The 22,936-nt window shown below is 42.5% G+C and overlaps 1 protein-coding gene across 12 annotated transcripts in view; it reads right to left on the bottom strand.

Annotated features, from left to right (window-relative positions):
* The window catches only part of PTK2 (protein tyrosine kinase 2), a 195,132-nt gene that overhangs the window by 104,294 nt on the left and 67,902 nt on the right, over positions 1-22,936 (bottom strand). For all 12 annotated transcript variants that reach the window (XM_068672732.1, XM_068672731.1, XM_068672730.1 and 9 more), the window contains one exon: positions 9,025-9,251. In XM_068672732.1, coding sequence (XP_068528833.1) covers positions 9,025-9,219 — 195 coding nt within the window. In that variant the 5' untranslated portion in view covers positions 9,220-9,251. Of the gene's footprint in view, positions 1-9,024; positions 9,252-22,936 lie in introns of those variants that run through there.

Genomic DNA, 22,936 nt, shown 5'->3' on the forward strand with positions numbered 1-22,936 from the left:
AATCGTTTAAGACCTCGATTCTGCAAATTAAGCATGCAGAAAACAGCAAAAATTATCAAAGAAGCATTATATCTGAATAGAGGGGGAAGTTGCTGCGTGTAGGAGTGGAACCACGCTTTTGGTGAGCGTGCTGGCGCATCTTATCAAACTGCAACCTTGGGAAGATCTTCCTACAGGAACAGAGTGCACAGTGGAATGTAAAATAAAACTGTTTAAAGCCTACAGGAAGACAAGATGAAGTGTGTTGAGTAAGTTTAGGCTGAGTTAGAAGCAGTGCCATGAGCCCAGCACTCTGTCTCCATCCTTCTCCTCCTCCTCGGTACCAGCGGTGCCTCCAAACCCTTGTGCTCCTGGCCAGGAGGTGCCAAATCCTCACTGCCAAGTGGATTGTGAGGCTGATGCTTGCAGGAAGATGGACACAAACAGCAAAGTGTGCAAGATGCTTGCGGAGGACTTTATCATATAGGAAGGATGCCTCAGAACATGCTGGACAAGTCAAGCTCTTGGAGCAGCCGTTACCTGCTGGCAGCACCACGCTGACAAAGCAGCGAGAGCTGAGCCCAGGAGCCAACCTGCTGGGACAAACATCCAACACAAACGAAAATGAGCTCCCTACAGGCTGGTAAAACCACTGAAGGAAGAACCACAGCGGCCAGGGCTGAATGCCCAAGGAAGAGGCAACACCAGACAAGCACACAGGCGCTGCCTGAAGCACTCTGCCAGCCTCTGCCTATTTTTATCCCGAGGATTTCCTGCGCCAAGCCTCGTGTCATTCATCAGCCCTCAGTGAGACTCTTCCAATTCCTTCTCCGGTCTCTCGGTAAGGCTGTTAACTTCCTCCACTCTTCACCAACCGCTTGAAAAGGTCTCTTACCCAGACAGTGGGCAGGTTCAGAGCTGAATTAAAGGCATTGACCGCAGGGTACAAAACGGTTAAGTTTGTTTCTTGCCTCTATTTATGGCTCTTTGTGTAAAGGAGCAAATACTGCAGCAGAGTTGCCAGTATCCAGGGAAACACACAACAACCCAGCACTCTCAGAAGCCACAAAGAGAGGAACTTGTAATTTAACCTCTTCTTCACCCAGAGGGCTGTCTCTGCTTAGTCAGGGAAGCCTGATATTTTGGCAGGCGTGCTTTCCCCTGAAGGGCACACCGCCAGCTCTTCCATGAGCACGCAGCCAGAAGAGATTCATTCATTCTCCTCGCTTACTGAATGCTGAGTGAGTAGAGGACGTAGCACGCAGCCTTTGGTTCTGGAAAGCCAACCCTTCCCGCGTCTCTGGATGCTGTCAGTCCGTGGTGAAAATGGGCGTGCTTGTTCTTAACAGACAGCCAGGCCTGCTGTGATAAGAAACTGCTTCGGAAAGAAAAAAAAAATAGTTTTTCTATGACCACGAACAAGCAAGAACACTGATGAGTAAGGCAGCTGAAACCATGAGCATCTCAGGAAAGAATCAGGCTGGACATTAAAGAGCCTCTAATTTTCAGGTTGAGATTTCAGAAGGACAGAAGAAGCCAGATATCTTCATTCCTGCCAAAAGCAAGCGAGATTTTCAAGCCTCTCTCCCTTTTATGCTATGACAAAATCATAAAGGTTGGACAATTCTAAACCTATCACAGAATCAACATAAAAACACATAGAGATTTTTAGTGTTATTTATTTCAGCAGGGCACAATAACCCCTCTGGTCAAGCAGTTAGTACCACACTGAGAAAATAAATAGCAAGAGACCACGCTGCATCTCAAGAAAAAGTTGACTACCAAACGCTACGGAGATCTCAGTATTGATGGAAAGGGGTCAAGTGTTTGAAAATATAACCTGAGAACTACTATGTATACCCAGAAAGGAAGAAGTGATGCTCTATGTGTAATAAACACATAGGTTTCTTCCTCTTTTTGGTTTAGGAAATCCCAGAGAGCTCATTCCACCACAGCCAGAATCAAGAAGCAGAAGTAAGGCACCGTGGTGGTCAAGCTGCTCAAAGAGCCTACGGCCAGTCGGCAGGGGAAACCTCTTGAATAAAACACCTATTTGCTTCTTCACTTCTTTATTAACGTATCAGGAAAGGTGAATTTGAACCGTGTAGAGTTTCAAATGCCACGTGGAGCCTCCTCGGGTCGTGGGCAGCCTCCCTGGGCCAAGCTGAGGTGCCAAACAAAGCTGCTGCCATCGCTGCGGGATGGGTGACGGCTCCTCTGCCTCGCCAGAAGCACGCCTGGTGTTCTTCGCAGGCCTGGACCAGAATGCTTAAGCAGCAGTTCCCAGACAAATAATTTAACTGCTTGAGCACCACACAATGGGGACTGAACACCCCGCTGGGCCACGTCCCAACAGTCTTTAAAGTGGAAGCGCTGCCAAAGAAATCTGAAGTCTCTGCAGGCTCGACTGCAAGCAGCTTTTTGGCTCAGGAAGCTCCTCAGGTGTGTTCTTGAGTGAAAAGACAAACGGGTAAGCAACATCAAAGTTTCATCCTTGAAAACAAACTCACTGCCCCAAAGCCATCCCTGATAGAAATACCGGTGGGAGAGCTGCACCCCAAGAAGACACCTACATCAGAAGAGGATCTTATCTGGGTGTAAGCAGGGTACCTGCATGGGCATAAACTCCTGATAGAAATTTTCACCTGTCCTTTGTCACTCTCATCTGAACACAGGCCAACCGTAATGAAGTCACACGACTGAACGCAAGCTGAGTGCTGTTTACTGCAATCACATCGCCTTTAATTAGGTTTGCGGAGCTGACATTTACATCCCAAACAAAAAATAGGCTGGTACAGCTGAGCAGAAGAGAACGGGAAGCCCTTAGAGGAATTTCCTATCAGTAACAGGTGATGGGTCACCTCTTCCCTCCCTTTAGCCCAGAGGGGAGGCAAAAAAAGCTTCTTCTACAGCTAGCAAACTGGGCAGCACTGAGATTTATTCCTTCATCCAAACAACCCATGTATTCAACACAGTTAACTTGCAAAACAGATTAATATTTGTCCTCTGTTAGAAGGGAAAAGTGTCCAAAAACTGAACTGACAATACGGGATAGTTAGGAAGCAGTTGAAAAAACCAAGACAGGCCAGAGGAAGGCTCACGGCGCAGGATGATAACCTCGGCTCTTGCAGCATGCATCAATATCATCTTCTGCTCCTGCAAACGAGTGAAAATGAATTGCTTGCTTGTAAATTAACCAAGCTGATGTGCTACTATGAATAAATTGAAGTTGGAATAATGCTCTCCCAGGGCGACTACAAACCTAATTTCCCTATTTAGCAGGAAGGAGAAAGTCTCCTGCACTAGAAAAAGTCTTTAAGCGGCACCTCCTACACAGGGACACAGTGTCAATGTTTGTGAGGCTCTCAAAATATGTCAAATGCTATTTATATATCGCGTATTATCATTTCTGGTGAGAGATTTATATGGGGAGCTTAAACGAAGAGCCGAACAAAAGGAAATGACAAAGCTCTGGTGCAAGTTAATTTTAAAATTTCCATAAAAGAAAACTCCAGAACGCCTTCGCAAACCAAGTTTTGACCGAGCATCACCCCCTCTGATGATGCTTGCCCAACATTTGAACAGCAAAACCCACACCTCTGTTTTTAAACACTGTCATGTTGCTTTTTTTTCTCTCTCTCCCCTGTACTGATCCCACAAACACGTCCCACGAAACACGGATCACTTATCCCAAGTGCCAAATATTGGAGGACCTCTGGGCACGTGCAGATAAATTCACAGCTGGTACCTTTCATCCTAGGATATCCAGAGCATCCACAAGTAAAGCAGGCACTCTAAAGACCAAAGGTGTTTTTGTCTGTTACAATTAGTTTGATTATTACTAGTACACCTTCATTTTTTATGCTGCTTCCATTTGCAGGTCTGTGGTTGTGTTCTTGATAATTTTTTCAAGTTCTCAGAAGCAAAGTTCATAGTAATTAAAAATACAACTATGTCTTCTCATCTGGTGCAATGCAGGCAGGGATACAGCGGAGAAGAGGAAGATAAAACAGTAAATGCTACTTATTTTCTAGCTCCTTTGTGACACTAGGATGGATTTTGTTTATTTCTACACAGATGTAATTGATGTTAGGAAGTAGTGTGCTTGCTCCAGTCCAATTCTACTACGTCAGAAGGTTCCTGTGGCTCTAAGCATGTATATTACTGTATATATATGGCAATTAGATTCAGATGTGTAGCCCTTGCTGCATGCAGCGGACTTCTACCAATCAAAAAATCCTCATCTGGCATGGTTTTCAGTCCTGCTGGTGTTCACAGGCTCTTTGCCCTGAAGATGAAAGGACTTTTTCTGTGGCCAACCTGCTAGCCCCATACCACGTCATCATGAGGACCTATTAGAAAAGAGAAACCTACTAGATAAAACCTACTGTGTAACACATCAGCAATCTCCTTTACAGGGAGCAGTAGATAAATTAGATTAGAACAGCCTTTCAGCATGCCAAATCCCCTAGAACTCTTCAAGGTACCTGCTTGGTTTAGGTGGAATATATTTGGCCCATCCAGCAGCTGGGAAGCCACATTTCTGGCTACCTGGCAGTAGCACCCTGGTAGCCTGTCACAATCAGTATCACTCAGACCAGCTCTGCTCCAGACTAGCCACAGGATCCGCTGTCTTTTGTCCATAAATCAGGTCAAAATAAGGTGGGTTGTAAAAGGGGGAAAAGGCTTGAAGGGCAGAGAGGAAGGCAAGAGGGTGCAATCCTGGCTAGAAGCAAGTCCCACAGACTGAAGCTTGACTGATATGCCTCTAATCCCCTCCAGATAGGTAATATCCTTCTTGATGTATGGTTGGAGTCCAGGAATACTGCAGTGGATGATGAGGGATGCTCACAAAAAGCTCTAACAGCCTGTTCCCTGGCGGTGCAGTCACTGCAGACCTGAGCAGTGCCAGCACCAACAGGCATTTCCTTTCGTCCTACAGCCCTCTCAGCTGGGTCCGTCTGCAGGATGATGCAGCTAACAGCACTGCAGGGCTGTTCTGGGTTAGAAACGCCACTAAAAGTGGTGTCAAAGTGAACAGACTGAGCTTGCTTGGAAGGAAACAAACCTGTGTGACAATTCAGGTGTGATGCAAGTCCGGCAATAAACTGGTTTGAGATTTCTCGTTGTTATTTCTATGCAAATAACGCCACTTCCACCTCTCACAACTACTATTCACAAAATCACAGAATCATCTAGGTTGGAAGAGCCCTCCAAGATCACCGAGTCCAACCTCTGACCTAACACTAAGTCCTCAACTAAACCATATCCCTAAGCTCTACATCTAAACGTCTTTTAAAGACCTCCAGGGATGGTGACTCCACCACTTCCCTGGGCAGCCCATCCCAATGCCTAACAACCCTCTCAGTAAAGAAGTTCTTCCTAATATCCAACCTAAACCTCCCCTGGCACAACTTTAGCCCATTCGTCAAGGATTCCTGAAGGAACCTTTGAGATACAATGGATGTGAACTAGACACCTTTGGGGTGGGAACGAACTGCAGTTGACCAAAAAGCTTTGTATCTAGACCCACTCACACACCCTTTTCAATGGTTTGTTTAACAAAAATCCCCTCTTCCACCCCCCAAACTGCTAAATGTCAACAACGCCTTCATTTCTCCATTCAATAGGGTAGTTACAACTTTTCTTCAGCCACACCTCGAAGGAGAAAGGTGATTTACTTGTGACTGCTGATCAAGCTGTGGTGGCACTGCTTGCATTCAGGGCACGTTGGGACCATTGAAATTCCATTTCGGCAACAGCCACCCACTCACATGGCCACCCGAGGCTGTGAACAGGACAGAGCGTGCCCTGCAAATTCATTGTTGGCAATATCCTTGTAGACAACACATCCTAACACAAATAGGCAAGATAAACAACCTTCCTTTCCCTGCATTGCAAATACAGATATTGGCAGTAGGCGAGCAATGGTTGCACATTCATAAAAAAAGCACTTTTTGTTTTGGAAATGAAGCATGTCTGGAGTATAAAACCAAGGAAAAAAAAAAAAAAAGAATAAAGAGAGCACGCCAGTTCTTTGAAATCCAAGGAAGCATTTCCAAGAATTGAAAAGCTGCCCTTCAATCCATTGGAGAATACAGACTCATCGTTCAGAGCAAACAGCTGTCTTGGAGGGACTAAACCCATCCAGAAAAAACAGGATCACGGCCAGGATTTCATGACCGAGGATTTGCGTATAATGTATACAACTAAAGCACTGCTTCCACTCTGCTCTTGAAAAATCAAAAGACGGTTTTCCTCACTTTTTTAACCACCAAGCACATCCTTTCCATTGACAAAGGCAAATTTGACTTGGTTGGAAATAGATGTTAGAAATCAGGAAAGAAACTTCAACACTTACTTTCTCCAGGAGTTAGAACACCCCACAAAGACCTCCGCTTTACCAGCAGAAATACTTTTTTTCTGGAGATTTCAGCCCAAGTTTAATTTCCTTTGAATACTGGGAAGGTTCCTTGGCTATCATCCCACTAGCCACACTAACCAGGGAGAAGTCTTAAAAAACAACCAAAAAAAAAACCTTTTCCCCTCCTCTTTTAACTGTAGAGCTATCTCAAAGATATTCACCCACTGAACACTTTCAAGAGTTCGTCACAAACAAGCCAAATACCAAAGCCAGCACCAGTCTCCTTCCCAGTTCGTAACTCAGAAAAAACAGAAGCTCTCTTGCAGTCGATCTCCATAAGAGAAGGAAAAAACTAATGCATAAAAACCTTAAAGACTATTTTCATCTTAAATTATTCGGCTTGGCTGGACAGCAGTCACTTCAATGGAATGCAGGCCTGTACTCCAACAACGGTTTACTGTTTCTAAAATAAGTGTCAGGACGTGGTAACACATCAGTGCTAGGTCATTACTACAGAGTACCTGCACGTTTCCACTGTCACTGTCCCAGTCTGACAAAATAAAAAAGCCATCGTATTTGTTAAAAGAGTGAGAGCGATCCCTTCACCTGCCCAAAGTACATTCTTCTGTCTTAGAAAAGGAGAACACAAAAATAATGTTATTTTTTAGAAACAAACATCCAAAGAAATGTGTATGTATGGAAACTAAAAATTAAGGCAAGCCCCAGGTTACTGGTACTTGTCTGTTCTTTTAAACCAGTTTTATAAAAATAATATGACATTTTTATTCTCAAAACAAGGATATGTTGCTCTGCAAATTGAACTCGGCACTGAGTTTCTTAGTGAGTGTAAGTTTTGGAGCCCCAAAGCCCATAACCACAGGTATTTCTGAGTCGAAGAAACCAGAGATGTAATCTCCGCTTTTGTTTTGCAAGTTCCTACATTCTCCCTTGGAAAGATAACCTGCATTTCAAGTACTGTATAAAGAACCCTGGACTTAGATTCACGGTAGAGGCTTGCAAATAAGGTTAAAAAACTGAGACAGTTTTCCTCCCTTTACCCATTAATACACTTTATGAAATTAATCAACCACGTTGGATTTCTATTCAAACTAATCTACCTAAGTCAGGGTGTAAAGATGTTTCAAATAACACCCAAAAAAACCTATTTAATGTAAAATAAGTGTATGTTCCCGATGACAATGATTCCCACTGCTGTATGTCTAATTTGTACAGTCACCAGGCTATCCCTAAACACAGATGTGAGCTTATTCAATTGCCATTAGGCAGATTCTCTGATGATCAACAGTGAAAATCCTTGGATTTCACAGGTCTGCAATCACTGTCCTAAGACTTACTCCACTGAGGCATGCTCTTAGGTCTTTTCATACACAGTGATGCTAGAAAGTAGTAAGAAAGGAAGAGTGAGCATTCAAATTGTCTTTTTTCTTAAGTTTTCTCTTACACAAAAGAAACTCAACAGTAGCCAGTAGGAGACAACGTATCTCCTGAGCTCTGGCAGTCCCTTTCGCTTCAGCAGATTGGAATTGTCTCTGAAATGGAATATGAAGTACTGTACAGAGGACACAAGTGATGGATGGGAGGAATGAGCAGGTGGAAACCTGCTTCTACCGCAAGAACATCACAGAAAAAAAAAACATACACCACGAACCAGCAGGCAAGACTGGTCATGGACAATAACTAAAACCAAGCAAACCATGAAATTTTTCATGATTTATCAGATTTATTTATTTTTTTAAGGAAAATTGGCATCATAAAAACATTTGACCTGTTAAAGTGAGCTTCATTTCAGTACCACAAGACCCCAATTGTATGAGCAAGTGTAAAAAATGGTGAATAAAAGTCTCCGCATAGGATTATTGACCTGCACCTTCCACAGAGCTGCTTAACTTCCCTCTTCTGAACAAACACTATTTTCATGCATATGTGCATTTCCACCTATCTCAAAGATTACAGATACTTAAAGCTATCCTTCAAACAATCCCAGCCTTGTATTTTGTGTAAGTTAACTGAAGGACCACACTGTACAAATACAAGCAGCAGGTGATTGCCAGGGTGAGGAGGGGAGGACAAAAGGATGTACTGCTGGGACAAAGGGCTCTGATGCAAAAACTTCAGCTCAGTTTCCCCACACTGGGAGGAAAAACTTCCCAAACAGGGATGAAAAAATAAAAAAGCCAAAGAAAACAAAAAATATGTACATATCTTACATTTGAACACAGTAAACATGTAAAAACACTGAACTTCAAAAAAAAAGAATATGAAGAGAGTCATTTAATGCTGCTTTTCTCTTACATTTCCTCCAATCGTCACAGAGGATTTGGGGTAGTATAAAGTGATAAAAGTCAGTTGACATAAATCAGGAGTGGTACCTAGACTGGTAACCAGTTCTCTAAATTTCAAGTTTCTGTTCTGCAAAAAATGGGAAGAGTTCTTATATTTCTTTAAGGTAATACACAACCGTTTAACAGATTATTTTTTTTTTTTTAAGGAAAACTGGTACCATTTAAAGCCTCTGAAATTACTCACAGCACACAACTGGTAAAGATTATTTTAAAATAAACTGTGAAACTTGTGTGTGTCTGTTTCTGGACTTCTGCCTTTTGGCCGTGAAGTTAACATTTAACCTGAAGATGACATGAGAACGCTAAAGCCAGACTTACTCGGACATCAGTAGCATCTCCATGCCGGATATTGCTGGCCCACGTTGTCGGCTCGCTGCTAGTTTCGAAGTAGTGAAAAACCTTTAAGACTCGCTCCATGGACCCTGGGGAACGCTCCATCCCAGTACTGAGGTGTGTCTTTGCACTTGAACTTGGTGTATGATTCAAGTTTGGATCGAGGTAAGCTGCCGCCATGGTTTTGCTAGATGCTAGGTATCGGTCATATTCTAGGAAAGGAAAACAGAAAGCAAATTAATTTTAGTTATGCCTGAATCTTAGGCTGAGTCAGACAAAATACTTACTGCAAATCCAACAAAACTCATTTTTAAGGGGCATTTAATTGCTCTTTTGCAATCCCCTACTAAAATAGTTATGCAAATATGAATGTAAAAGAAATATTACCAGAGAAACAGCAAGCCCTGGCAAGCAAGTGAGTCTGATTTCCATGATACAGTTAACACAAGTGGCATCTTTGGCATCACTTCTTCCTTCAGTTTCTCAGTGTCTTAACCCAGCCCTCCACCAAAAACCTTCAAAACCAAATATGGCCTTCCAGTTTTAACAAGAGGTCTCATCCCAAAGGTCTCTGGAGATTACAACAGCCCAAAGATCAGCATCAGGAAACCCCAACCACTGAGTCACCAAACCGAAGGCTCTGCACGAAGAAGCTGCACACTGACACAGCCTCTCCAGGTGAAGACCAGTGGCTAGTTTTGTTACCCACTAATTTTGGAATGATTTCCAAGTCTGGTGGCAAAAGGACTACCGTACAAGTCTGCATCCCAAAGAAGAAGAAGATTGCCTCTTGCCTACTGCTGCAAATTAATCAACCATGAGCAGATGGTGCCTGAGAAATCAATACAGAACAAGAGGGAAAAAGAGAAAATAATCCATCCTTCCTTGCCTAATGGAAGAACCATCCCAGCCTGATGGATGCAAAGAGCAAAGACCTGCGGGGCTCTGCTCCAAGCTGACAGGGCTTGGACAAACACATTCAGACTTCTGTAGAATCAGAGTGGTTTGGGTTGGAAAGGGCCTTAAAAATCATCTAATTCCAACCCTGTGCCATGACAGGGGCACCTCCCACCAGCCCAGGTTGCCCAAAGCCCCATCCAGCCTGGGAATTATATATATATATATATAATATATATATACCTCCCCCTTGCAGCAAGCAGGCAGTGGGAAAGCAATTTTCAAAATCTAGAGCCGAGTTTTTAAAAATAAACTTGATCTTTTGGGCACAGTAGGATGAACGCCTTTCTGGTAGTAAAGCTGAGCTGGGAAAGGGGCAGACGAGGTGAATTAAAAGTGTTTTAAGCGGTACTGTGGTCGAATTGCTGAACCTTAGCTTGCTCCACTGCACAGCAGAAGGCTACAGCTCAGCTTTTAGGGTAGCCCTTTTTAGTTTTATAGCACAGCATCTTGAATTAGCTCTTCACAGAGCAAGAGCAGCAGAAGAGGGCAGACAGGGGCAGGAGGGGACACCATATCCCCTGCATCAGTTCTCCCCAAATCTCAACTCACAGCCAGGGTTCGGCTACCAGGAATTCAGCACCGGCCCTTATCAAGGCTCGAAATCTTGAGACTGTAGATAACACAGTTTGCTAGAGGCTAAAACAGGGCTTGAAGTCTAACAACAATGTTAAGTGTCCAAATTCCTAGCCAGGGTACAAGATAAAGGGGAAACAAACAGCCCATCTGCGCAGTATGACTTTACCTCTACAACAAATGGTTGAATTGTGTTCGTCCAACAGAGCTGTAAGAACTTGGAACTGGCAGCACTGGGGCAGACAAAAGCCCTCCTCCGCCGTCCTGCCCTCAGGGGATTTAAGAGCAGGCCAACAAGACTTCTCCCAAATATTCCCCATTGCCCGAGCCCTGAGGGACTTCCCGTACCTGCCAGCTGCCAGCTCTGCTTTCATAACCCTCTGTTGCCGCAATGCCTGAAATTTCAAGAAGCTGTTAGGAGCTTCTGAGCTGTGCTTTATTGCTCTCTTTTCTAGCAATCAATACAAATGCACTAAACCAACCCCATGTCCATTTTAAAACCCGTCCGCCCTGTCCCAACAGATAAAGATCCCAAAATGCTGGGAAAACCTCGGCGAGGTTACTCGTGGGTTTTCCACACTGGAGGAGCCGGCATGCTGTTTCCATAAAAACCTTGATTTGGAAGTTGCAGCAGGTATAAAAATCTTCTCTGTGGCTGACTGAGACCAACACAACGTCACGCAATGTCACCCTTCGCGCTCCGACCTGCGAGGCTCCTCTCCCGTAATGGTAAAATGGCCTCAGCTCCTGTAAAAGTGCCTCAGCCTCTCCTGTGATCGTAAAACAGCCTCGTAAAACTCCAGATGACTGCAGGCTGGGGAGCTGCATGAGGACAACTCCCTTGGACAAAGTCCTAATGGCTCTCAGTAGTGTAACTACTAAGAATTAAATAGTTTTCTATTAAGAACTTATTTTTCTGCTCAAACTTGGGCCATGTTTAACCCTCTTCCATTAAGTTCTGCCTCCTTTAAAACAAGCTACCCTAGCTCAAAGTCACTAGGAAAAATACTGTGTTACCTCAAGCTTATGCACACAAACTACAGAAAATTTGACTGCAAACCAAAGCAATGTATTTTTTTAGTAATGATGAACTAAAAGAGCTCCTGTTTTAATATCTATGCATAGTGTCATCAACTTAAAGGACCTATTTATCGGGTTTTATTTGGCAGAAAAAGAGTAGGGAGAAAAGCTATAGGAAAAAGCAGAAACAAGCATTGTAAGTGTCTAACCACAGATTTATTATGGACAATCTATGGGACAATCTATGTCCCTTGGGAGGAGCAAACAGAGAAGTGAAAAGCATCAGTTCCTATATACTGACGTGCTCTTAGGCAGCATAATTTCACTGGGTGGGGAAAACACAACGACAGAAGGAATTCCTTCACATTCATCACAGTGAGGGCAAAATCTGGAATCCAACATGGGACCAACCACAGCAGATACAAAGTATTGTCAATTTTCAGCGTTTCACAGGATAGGGAAGCACTGAAAGGTGAACCAACCTCCTTCTCAAAAGCAGACAAACACTTTTCCTCAAAAATTTCATCATCTTTGGGTTCTTTACAACTTCTTTTTAAAATCCCAATGCTTACTTTACGAGGCAGCAGAAGAGCAGTAACTTTGGTAGCTCTGAAGTTACAGAAACACATGCCCTGTCTCTGGTTATGGACCTATTAATATTTCCATTAAGCCCTGCCCCTGGGTCTGAGTTTATAATGTGACTGTAAAACTTTGCCCCTGGCCAAAATTCTGTAAAACATAGCTGCTTGTCATGTAAGGATAATTAAACTACTATTTTACAAGATCTGCTTGGTTATTTAAGATGCAAAGAGAAGAGGGATTACAAGACCAGGATGCCTCCTTGCGCTCTTCTGAATTCAAACCAGATTGATTTGTAATCCTGCCATTACAGACCTCGGTTTAAAAGAACAGCATCAGTTCTCTTGGTATTAAATAGCCAAGCAGGACGCTATTACGGAGCAGAAACAAGCTACAGTACACACAGAGACTTAATTCTGCCAGGTTTTATTGGATATTGTGGTGATAAAAGAGCAGGGGCAAGCCCAGTGGTCTAAAATCAAGGCTGGTCAAACTTGTTTGTATGCAAAGTCGTGCCAGCTCTCCTTCTGTGTGTCCCAAACTAAACACTACTGACCTCCTGGTGCTCACACATTACAAAACACTCCACTGTGCCTTGGTACTGTAAAGACTATTTATTCCAAGCTTGGGGAGAGGAGTGGAGCAAACCAGTCCTGGCCTGCTGATACTCGGTGGCTCTGCTAAGATGCTGCAGTCGCTCCTCTGAGCATCATCATCCTGACAGCTTGCTATCAGAGTACCTGACATTTAGGGAAATAAACAGGACATTGTTACATGAGGTTAGAAGATAAAGCCTTTTTTTCCCCCCAAACAACTGTACTTTGCAGCAAGAAAGCACTGTTGACCTTTTTTTGTACTTTGCTTTTTATACCATTCAGTTTTGAATGGCAGCCATTGTCATTACTCACATATCAGCTACATTAGGAAAGAATAATCAAAATCATTTTGTCAAAACCCCCAGAATTATGAGGTAACTAATTGAATTACTTCTGAATTTCTGTTTGCAAGTCATTTGCTGCTCAGCCTAATTCTTGCTGACATCTCAGCAGCACTGCGCAGCCCCACATCTGATGACTGCAGCGGGAGCAAAGTCAATATTATGACTTTCAGTAGTACAAACAAGCAAAGTTCAAAGTCACATTTCACTACCAGCTCTGAGTACTCAGAAACTAAGTCACTTCCACCGATGAGACAGTCAAAAAAAAAAAAAAGAAAAAAAGAAAAAAAAGAGGTCATAACAAATGTTTAAATCAATTAATTAAGAAGTGATTAGCACACTGACAGAAAAGTTAGCGTAGTCCCATCGGGGCAATCTTTTCAATGCCAATAACGTCTTCTCTATTTGACAAGTTACCGAAAATAATAAAATAAAACAGAAAAGTTCCTCATGCTGGTGTTGGCAGCTGGCCATCAGCACGGTGTCAGCAAGTTTGCCTGACAACGAACCAGGCCGGAATTATTCACACCGTGACTTCATGTTGTCCTTTGAGCAATGTTATAAAACTTCGGGGCACTTCCAATCTCCATATCCTGATCCCCACCTCCAGCCTGAAGGCAGCCACATCTATGAAAATTTCTCGTCACACTTCATCAAAACTAACTTGGGCTGTCGCACTTCAGGCCTACAAAAGTAACTAGGCCCAGAAGAAACCTCCCACTACAAATAAATCCAGAGTTCATTTCTTTCATTGGTCCTGGTGTGGAAATTCTACAAGACTCGAAATACTTTTAAAATTAATACTAAAGTAGGACTTATTAAAGTAGGCTTATTAAAGGGAAGGAAACCCCTCAGGTTACTTGCACCCTCAAGGAGCAACACTGCTTTATCGGTCTGACACAAAGCCCTTTTTGGCACAAAATGCTGAACAGGAGGTGCCATTTAAATGTAATAGAAAGATTTTATGTTATCCTGGGGGGTGAGCACTGGTTTGGGTTGCCCAGAGAGGCTGGGGAGCCCCCAGCCCTGGAGATGCTCAAAGCACAGTCCCAGCACCTGCCCCTGCTTGGAGGGGGCCTTGGTTTTGCAATTCGGTGAAGACTGCATTAAGAATTCCTCCCACACTCGAAAATCCTAAATTATCCATAATGTGCCTCGTATCAGACAGTAAACATCTCACAAACATACAGCTCAATCCATTTTCACAGCTTGCATTAAATCCTGCTGGAGCTCACCTTGCAAATATTACCTTGTCTATCTCAACCTGACAGAAAGTGAGGATGTTAGGCAGAACTGTAAATATTTTCGCCATTACAAAGCTTGTATTTTTAGGAGTCTGTTAAGTTTTGCACACTGCTGACACTTGGTATGCCACATCCTGATACATTTTTTTGTTGTTGGTGGTGTTGTTTCTGAGGGTTCGGCCCGATGCTTGCTCTTGGACATAAATCAGATGACTCCCTATCTTACCAGTACCACACTCTTCCTAAGAAAACTGTCCTAATGTATTTAACAGAACAGAATGGAGAGGTGGGAAAAGCTGAGCTGTCAAATTGAACCCCCAGAACATGCACGTGCCACAGGAAAGCAGCAGCAAGCACGCCAGGAGTGCAAGCACAAGGGTCTTCTCCTCTCTCATTCTATTTTTTCTTTTTTAAGAGTTATCTTATGCTAACTTCAAATCTTGCTACAGATTAAGGATGAAACTTTGAAAAAGCTGTTAAGAGTTTTCTATTTCAAACGGGATAAACAGAGGAAGACAGCAAAAAGGGTATTTCTTCCCATTGCACTCACTTTTGCCTTCAGAAAGTAATTTCAGCTATTTCCAAAAGTCACATTGGAAACTCTCTGTTTCCTACCGAGCTTACTTCTCTTGTTTTTCTTTCAGCTACTGTTGATGTTCAAAAGGAAAAAAAAGCAGTGATCCTTTGCTCCAGCTTTGGCACCTTTCGGCTACATCCGCCCTCGTTGGTAAGGCTGCCTGTAACTACACATCCAAGAAGGCACACACATTTCCCTTGCTGCCTCCTCTCTGATCCCTTCCTGGCCACCACTCCCTCCCTCATACATATATTTATTTCAAAGTACATTAATTGCAGTCAGAAGCACTTATTGAGGCCCCCAGGTCAAAGTATAAAGCAGCCTGGCCAGCCCCATTAAAGCCATTTAAATAATGACTTCTTAATATCTATTTTAGTCCGAATTGACCCACTGAATATTTCACTTTATCAATATGAAATGGGAATATGGCCTGTGACTGACAAAATTCCTCACCGTTTTCTTTCCCGTAGAACACTGCCCAAGCACTTACAAACTCCAGATCTCAGTTCAGTTCAAAGCAGAAATTTATAGTCCTTCTCCAAACACAATTACATATTTGAGCTATACACTGAAAAGCCAACATGGAAAGACAGAGACCAAACTCAAAGCAAGTTTAGCAATGCAAGGTGCAAATGTACAAAAATCTATTTCAATTATATCAGTGTTTTAGGAGATTAAGTGTTCAGGGGAGCATGAAGAAGGAATTCAGAGAAAATGTAAACTACAAGACTCATATGAAATAATATGAAATAAAGCAATATGACATCCTGTAGGTTGTAACACGAGGCAAGCAGATCTCGACAAAAATCAATTAAGTATAAAAATGCCCTAAATTAATTGAAACAAGGGTGGATTCCATGTACAGCTGCTACTGGTGAACTTGTATTCAAGATTTGTAGGAACCTGTAAATCACCTTTGGAAAGTGCTACAAAAGCATTCGTCTGTACCTTGGGATAAAAAAAGTAGGGAAAAGTTGTAAAGAACATTCACAACCAGCTGAACTATTTGTACTGTCAAACAGTAATTTTAATCTAGCAAAATGTCTTGCAATCCTTTTGTCTTGCAATATCCAGTATGGCACCGGTCCTAAGGCTCCCCAGGGATGAGTCCCGACATACCTTCGTACTCAGTTTAACCCAATTTCATTGCAATGTGCTTGCATAATCTGCACCACTCAGCAACTCCCTTTGGAGTTGGCACCAATTCCTAGTTTTAATGTGAAACATTTGATAATGAGGAAACATCATTTGTGCTGGGAATACAAGAAAACCAGTGTCTTTAATTAGCACAAGGTATCCAGCCAGATATTTGCTTCAGTTTTCAACAGCACTCTGAACATGCACTGCAGTCCCTCGGTACCGCAGAAATCCAAGTAAACACTAATTTTCCTTTACATCTGCAATTAATGACCTTACAAATCTCTCTAGCAAGGTATACAAAATTATAATGAAGTTTTCTTAAAAGACACTGCTAAAAGTGAGCAGTAAAAATTGTTCTTCTAAAAAAAACTGGTAGCAGCCCTACCTATGGACATCAAAAGAAGACTGTGAAGGAAGCAATATGACAATCTTTAATACTACTGACTGAGTATTGCTCAGTAGAGGCCCTATATAGCACGAGTTCTTCTAAACAGCTGCAGAGTAAGTAAATAGGAGCACTGAGTGTTTACTGTCTTTCTAGAAAACCAAATGCAAAGAATAAATTAGAATTGGTGATAATGAGAACATGTTTCCAGGAGATTAGGAAGGAGACATGCCTGAACCAGAGGCAGTTAAGGGAAGTATTAAGGTATTCCTGCTATGCAGTATCACAGATTAAAATATTTGTCTTTTACTGCCATTTGACTCAAAACCTTCCCTTCCTAGTTTTAGGTTACAGCATGATGCCATCCCAGACCCGCATGTCACAACGTTCAGCTGCACAGACTTTTAATTTTGGATCCCTTTTAATACAGCATTAACTGCCCCCACATTATCTCAATTTTTCATGGAAACCAGAAGGGCACATCAGATAACAGGCACTCTAAGTACTGAAGGGGAACAGAGCATGACAATGGTCACGTTGTCGCGCTGTATGGCAACGGCCTGTTCCAAAAATCAATGACCTGTAAAAAGTTTTACTTAAGCCTATTCCGGCTCAAGTGTTTTCCAAAGCCAGTAATTACAGCCTCTGTTACATACAGAGAAACGTAGGGACCAGACACAAAGTGATTCTCATTCAAGTGACTGAATGGCTGCTTAATGTAGGCCAACCATAAAAATCCTAATTACAGCTTTCTGAGATGATACTTCTGTGCATCTCCACACACACACACAAGAAATATCAGTTATTTGCAGAGCTCTTGCTGCTGGAACTGGGCATGTACCATGCGTCTCCTTACATCCTCATATAAAACCCTGAAGAGCTGGGGAAATTGTGGGCTTCCCTTGAATCCCTTTAGGAATCAGAGCTCTTGGCTCCTCACGTTGTGCTTGAGGATCTAAGCCACTCCATTCTTCAGCTAAGGATCCTTTTCTCCTAAAGTCTTGATCTATTGCACCCAAAGACAGAAGAATAAGCAGAATTAGGTTAATTAGTCAAAGAACAGATACTGCAGCTTCTCAAGTTTGGCATCTGATCTAAAGATTAAGCACACTGCCAGATAAAAATTCCTATAACAAAGCCTCTGAAAGAGAAACCTAATACTCAAGAAACAGGGGTCCGCAGAAGAAAAAATAGGGTTCAAATCTCTACAACAGGGATGATTTTGTGGCAATTCAGCCTCGTCCTTTTTGTCGCTTTAAAATGGATGAAATCACACGGGAACACCTCAAGAACACTCGATCATGATCAGGGTGGAACTTGGAAGGGTCAGAAACATCAGGTAGTTGGGCTTCTGCAAATTTTGGGGAAAAAAATCATAGTAAAAATTAGTGTTCACACATTATTTGGCAGCCCTAAGGAGCACAGCCGTAATGACAGAGATATCAACACCCACTTATGTCCAAAGCCACTGGTGTGCCTTGTCCCTCATCACGTCAGGCTGTTGAAGGACACGGGTGACAGATAGTCGGTGAGAGATCTTCATGGCCTGGGACATGCCAGGAGCAAAGGCAAACCTGAAGAAACGACTGCTTACTTAGCAGGTTTCACTACCTCCACCAGAATTTGTTGCACCATTTTATCATACACCTGATCGTAGGCAGGCAATTAAAAGACTCGTACGACGAAGCTTACTTTATCGTGCGTTTTGATTCCACTTTATTACTTCCTTGGAAGCAATAAATCAATTCCCCACTATAACATAGAAGTGAACAGCACAATTTGCATCCCACGCTGACAATTTACAGAAACACCAGGTGGTAATAAATTGATGTTACACAGAGACGACACCTCCAGAAGCCTGCATTACTCAGAACAAACAACCCCATTTTCCTTCAGTCCCTACTAGAGCAGGCAGGCACGTTAACATCAGGGGCTACTTAAAAACCTGGAATTTTAAAAATGCTGAGTAGCACTTGGCCTGAGCACAGACCCTGTTACAAGAGGGTCCAGCAATGAAAGCATTACTTCCTGAGCTTCAGGAAGCAGGGAGTTTTTACATATTTGCGATCCGTGCTCTTCATTTGTTTAAACTTCTTGTAAAAGTCCTTTGCTGTAGCTATGGAGAACACAGAAACCTTCACAAGTGCTTTTGTATGTACAAAACATCTAAATTTCTGCACCAACTGAGAACTTGTTCAGCTGTGACACCCTCCACTGTAGAGAGGATTTGTTTTTTCTCTGCAGGTTGGAGGAACGGGACCGTCGCTCCAAGCCCTATTTCCAAACTAGCTTTATGAAAGATACCACAAAGGAGTAAAATATTAGGTATTCCAACCAAAGGGTACTGTATTTCATTGCATTGTATTAATTTTAGCCTGAAATTGGGTCTTCAGGATATTCATAACTTGGAATAACTTCTGTCAGTGCTCACCAAAGGCTGGGGGTAAGTGGCTGCTATCTTTAGCATCCTACAGCCTCTCACCAGCAGAGACCCATGGATTAAATTTGTTCTATTTTAACTTCAAGGTGCAACAGAGTAGAAAAGTCAATGAGATTTCCACCAGATTTGACAAATATCCACGAAGTCCTAAAAAAAAGGGTAACCAAGCAATTAGGGAAAAAGCAGCAGCAGCAGTGTGAGGGGAATTAAAAAGGCTGGGACCCTTCAAGGTGTGAGGACAGGAGAAAGGGGACTGTCTCAGCAAATTTGTAAAGCTTTTGGGTAAATTCAGGGAGAATGGGTGCCTAAACAGATCCTTTAAGACCCCTCTGAAGTGTCTCATGCAACAATGGTGGATGCTGAAGAACCAGGAGGAGAACAGACTGCAGATAACAGCCACCCTCATGTGGTCTCCTCAAACACTCACAGATGAGAGATGCTGTCAAAGAGAACAGTGAGCAAGATGGACCACTGACGTGATGCACTTTTTTACATTCTTAATGTCCATAAAAGCTTCACCTTTTGCTTCTACCGCTGAAGCGTGATCTCTGCTTCTTCCTTAAAGTTCAGCTGAAAATACAAATAACCAGACTCGCAAGCCTTCCCGTGCCTGACATTTCACAGACCACATTTATCATGTCATTTGTTGCCAGTGAAGGATGATTATTTCCAGGCTTAGAAAAGGCTTTGACTGTAAGTCAGAAAATTAAATGAAGTCAAATAAAAATTAGACATTTTTCTTGCATGGAACAATTCAGAAAAATCCATAAATCTGAGAAAAAAGCACATCTACTTGCCAGAAAACATTCACAATATATTCTCATCCTTACAGGGATCCAAAGTAGTATGAAAAAAGCAAAGATGCCTCATCACTCATTCAATACTTTCAGGTATTTTGTTATTTTTTTTTTTTTAAATGTCAAATGTTTGCAAGCACGGTTGAAATTCTCATGTATAGTCTGACGTTCAAATCTCACTACAGGAATTCAAGTCTTGCTTCTTGAACCCACCTCTAAAAGATGCTGCAGACAACAGAATTGATATATAATTATTTCTAAAGTGTATATATATATATATATGTTTGTAGGGATGTTTGAGCTCATTTTTCAGAGGAAAGCAAGTTGTCACCACAGGCTGCTGAGCCAATTTAATATAACCAATTTGTCCCTGCTGCTGCCAAAGCTGCAGAGCCTGCTACCCCCTTCCTCCCTGCCAAGCATTTCCTCATCCACGTTGCCTGACGAGGCAACCCTTGCTTCCCTTCTGTGGCCTCCTGTTGCTGCTTAAATGCTTTTTGAGCTGCTTTTACTTATTAAGACAGAAGAAATCTGTCCGGGCTTCTTCCTTCTGGCTTTGGGTTGTGTGTGTGTGCTTTTTTTTTTTCTATCTAAGTGCGGTGAAGTGGCTGAAAAAGAGCTCTAAGAAGCTCTGGAGCCAGCACAAAGTAAACAGCAAAAGCACATGGCCAGTAGTAGGGAGGAGAAGGAGGTTTCCCATTCTTGGCAGCTGCAAGCTATGTCGGCTCTTTGCTCTTCTTGGACTACACCTGGCTGGGGTGGGAGGAAAATAGCTAAGCAGGGGATAGAAAACATCCTCTGCACGCACAGGAGGGGGAGAAAAGTGAGGGCTGGGTATTTGTGAAACTGCTTTTTTCCAGTCCAGCTGCATGGATCGTTTGCAGTCCACATCTGACAGCTCTGAGCCTCTGACACTGAACTATTAAATTGCACTTGCTGGTACTGATGCTGGGGAGATACGAGTATTAAAAATCCTGAAATGAGAAAATATGAGTATTAAAAATCCTTTCAATGCCTGACCTACCTCACCACGATGGAGTCCTGCTGATCTGGGAAGCTCCTGCCTGCATGTCCTTACCAGTAAGGATGGATGGCTCTTTAGGTCACCTACGTAGTTTCTACTGCCAACCCTTCGTACTGAAGAAAAGGGAACAGAAACTGCACGGGACTTTCGTGTTCCATCTTAACTACAAATAATAAACTTACAATTACAGCTTTGCTGAAATTAAGCTCTGTTTCTGCACCAGATGTTAATGGATTGTAATATAATAAACTAAATATTCAGAAATAATGATAGTAATTATTAAGATTGTTCTTATTAGTAAGATTATTCTTATATTTCCTGAGAGTGGAGCAAGAGAAGCAATTTATCTCGTAGTTTTGGGGTTTGAAACTTTGGTAAGCTGGACAATTCTGGCTACAGCAGTATCCAGTGTTCTTCTGAGACACAAGTGTCTTCTAAAAAAAATAATAGATTTTGTAACATGCAACTTTGATGGCATTATAAAATGCAGACAAAGCAAGTGTACCAAGATATGGGAAGTATAGTTGCGAAATACCAAATATATTCCCAAAAGTGCATGAGAACACCCTATCTCTAAAAATTTTAACTCTTAAAAACTGAGGCATCTCCTGATTTCGGGTTCAGATTCAACACTGCATGAGCTGAAGTCCTTGAGGGTACATCCCAGCAGTGCTGGCACTGAAGCTTTATCTTCTGACACATTCTTATCAAAGAAATTAACTCCAGGAATTTGGACATGGGGCAAAAGCGGATGGGATTATTCCTGGGTAACAGGGCAGACAAGGTTTGTTTGCATCTGATAGGAAGCAGACAGGGACAAGCACCTGTAATTTGCACCCAAATCAACAAAACATCTGAGAGTTAACTAGCACAGTACCAGCTGGAGATATTCAGCAAGGGATTGTGATTTAAGAACATTGTAGAAGTGCTATGGTACCTTTTGAAAGTAAATTTTTGGGTTAGAAACCATTTGAACACATGACATAAAACAAGCAAGCATTTGAAAGATGGCTGGCACAGTCAATGGCAGCAGGAGCACACCTGATCTCTAATTATTCTCAAGTAGTTTGTAAATGTCAAAGTATGCTTTAAAGATGCTCGGCATTTGTTTGAATCCGACTCAAAGCACTATGTCTTCATCAGCTGCAGGATATTTCCTGGAGCAAATGGGGTTTCATAGCTAACAGCCAGTCAAAGAGAAAAAAAACATTTAAAATGTCACACACGATGCTGCTCAGAGGAACAAGGGACACAAAAATGGGGTGAAAAGCAGCAAACTAAGGTTTCGGTAGCCGCAGAGCCTATGGTCCTTCTACACAAATATAAAATCAGAGACAGGGTTAGGAAGATTTACTCCAAAGAAATGCTGATTATTTCCACACGCCAGGAGAAAATGGGTTTTACCTGCTTTAAGGAGTGGATAGAAGCACGTTTTGCTCATGTAAAGCTGAGCCCAGACCAGGAAATGTAACGAGACTTTGTGCTTCGCTGTCCCTCCAGCTATAAAAGAGCAGACCCTAAAGAAGAGCAGACCCTAAAGAAGCACCCCCCAGCCACAATCTTTCACTTACTGCAAGGCTACAGAAATTGCAAAAAAATGAGAAGCAAACTCTGATTTATTAGTGCAAACCAGCAATTCCTCATTTCAGATGTCAGTTCGTAAATGAGACTGAAAACTTCCCCTCTTCTATTTCTTGTGAAAAACCTATTTCCTTACGAGAGTCTCAGCTGCGGGCTGCTTCCCGGCCCCACTTCTTTGCAACAAGACAGACACGAGAAGGGTGTTGGTGGGAGAAAAACCCATCAGGAACAGCTAGCTGCATGGTTTTATTACTACAGAAATGGATCCACGGCTTTTCCTCATCTCTCACTTACTCCAGCCATGCTGTGGGACTGCAGGGAGCTGTGCTTCAGGATTTCCTCACGGGATTTCAGGTCTTGATGGCCAAGTCAAGCTGTGGCACTCTCCTCGCCGATGCTCCTCCAGGCCTGTGTTCCCTCTTTGTTTCTAACTAGATGAGAGATTTTTAGTTTTTCTTTAATCGAGCAAACGAACCTCAAAGCTCAACGATTTCAGAGATGAAGGCAGCTTATACCAAACTGAGCAACAACCTAAAGGTTGCTCCTTACTTCACATTTATGATGCTGGTTGTAGGAGACCAGCTGCTCCTGGAGGTCTTTTCCAACCTTAATGCTTCTATGAACTAAGTTATTTGCTTTT

Source organism: Anas acuta, chromosome 2 (assembly GCF_963932015.1).
Source record: "Anas acuta chromosome 2, bAnaAcu1.1, whole genome shotgun sequence".
Classification (NCBI taxonomy): Eukaryota; Metazoa; Chordata; class Aves; order Anseriformes; family Anatidae; genus Anas; species Anas acuta.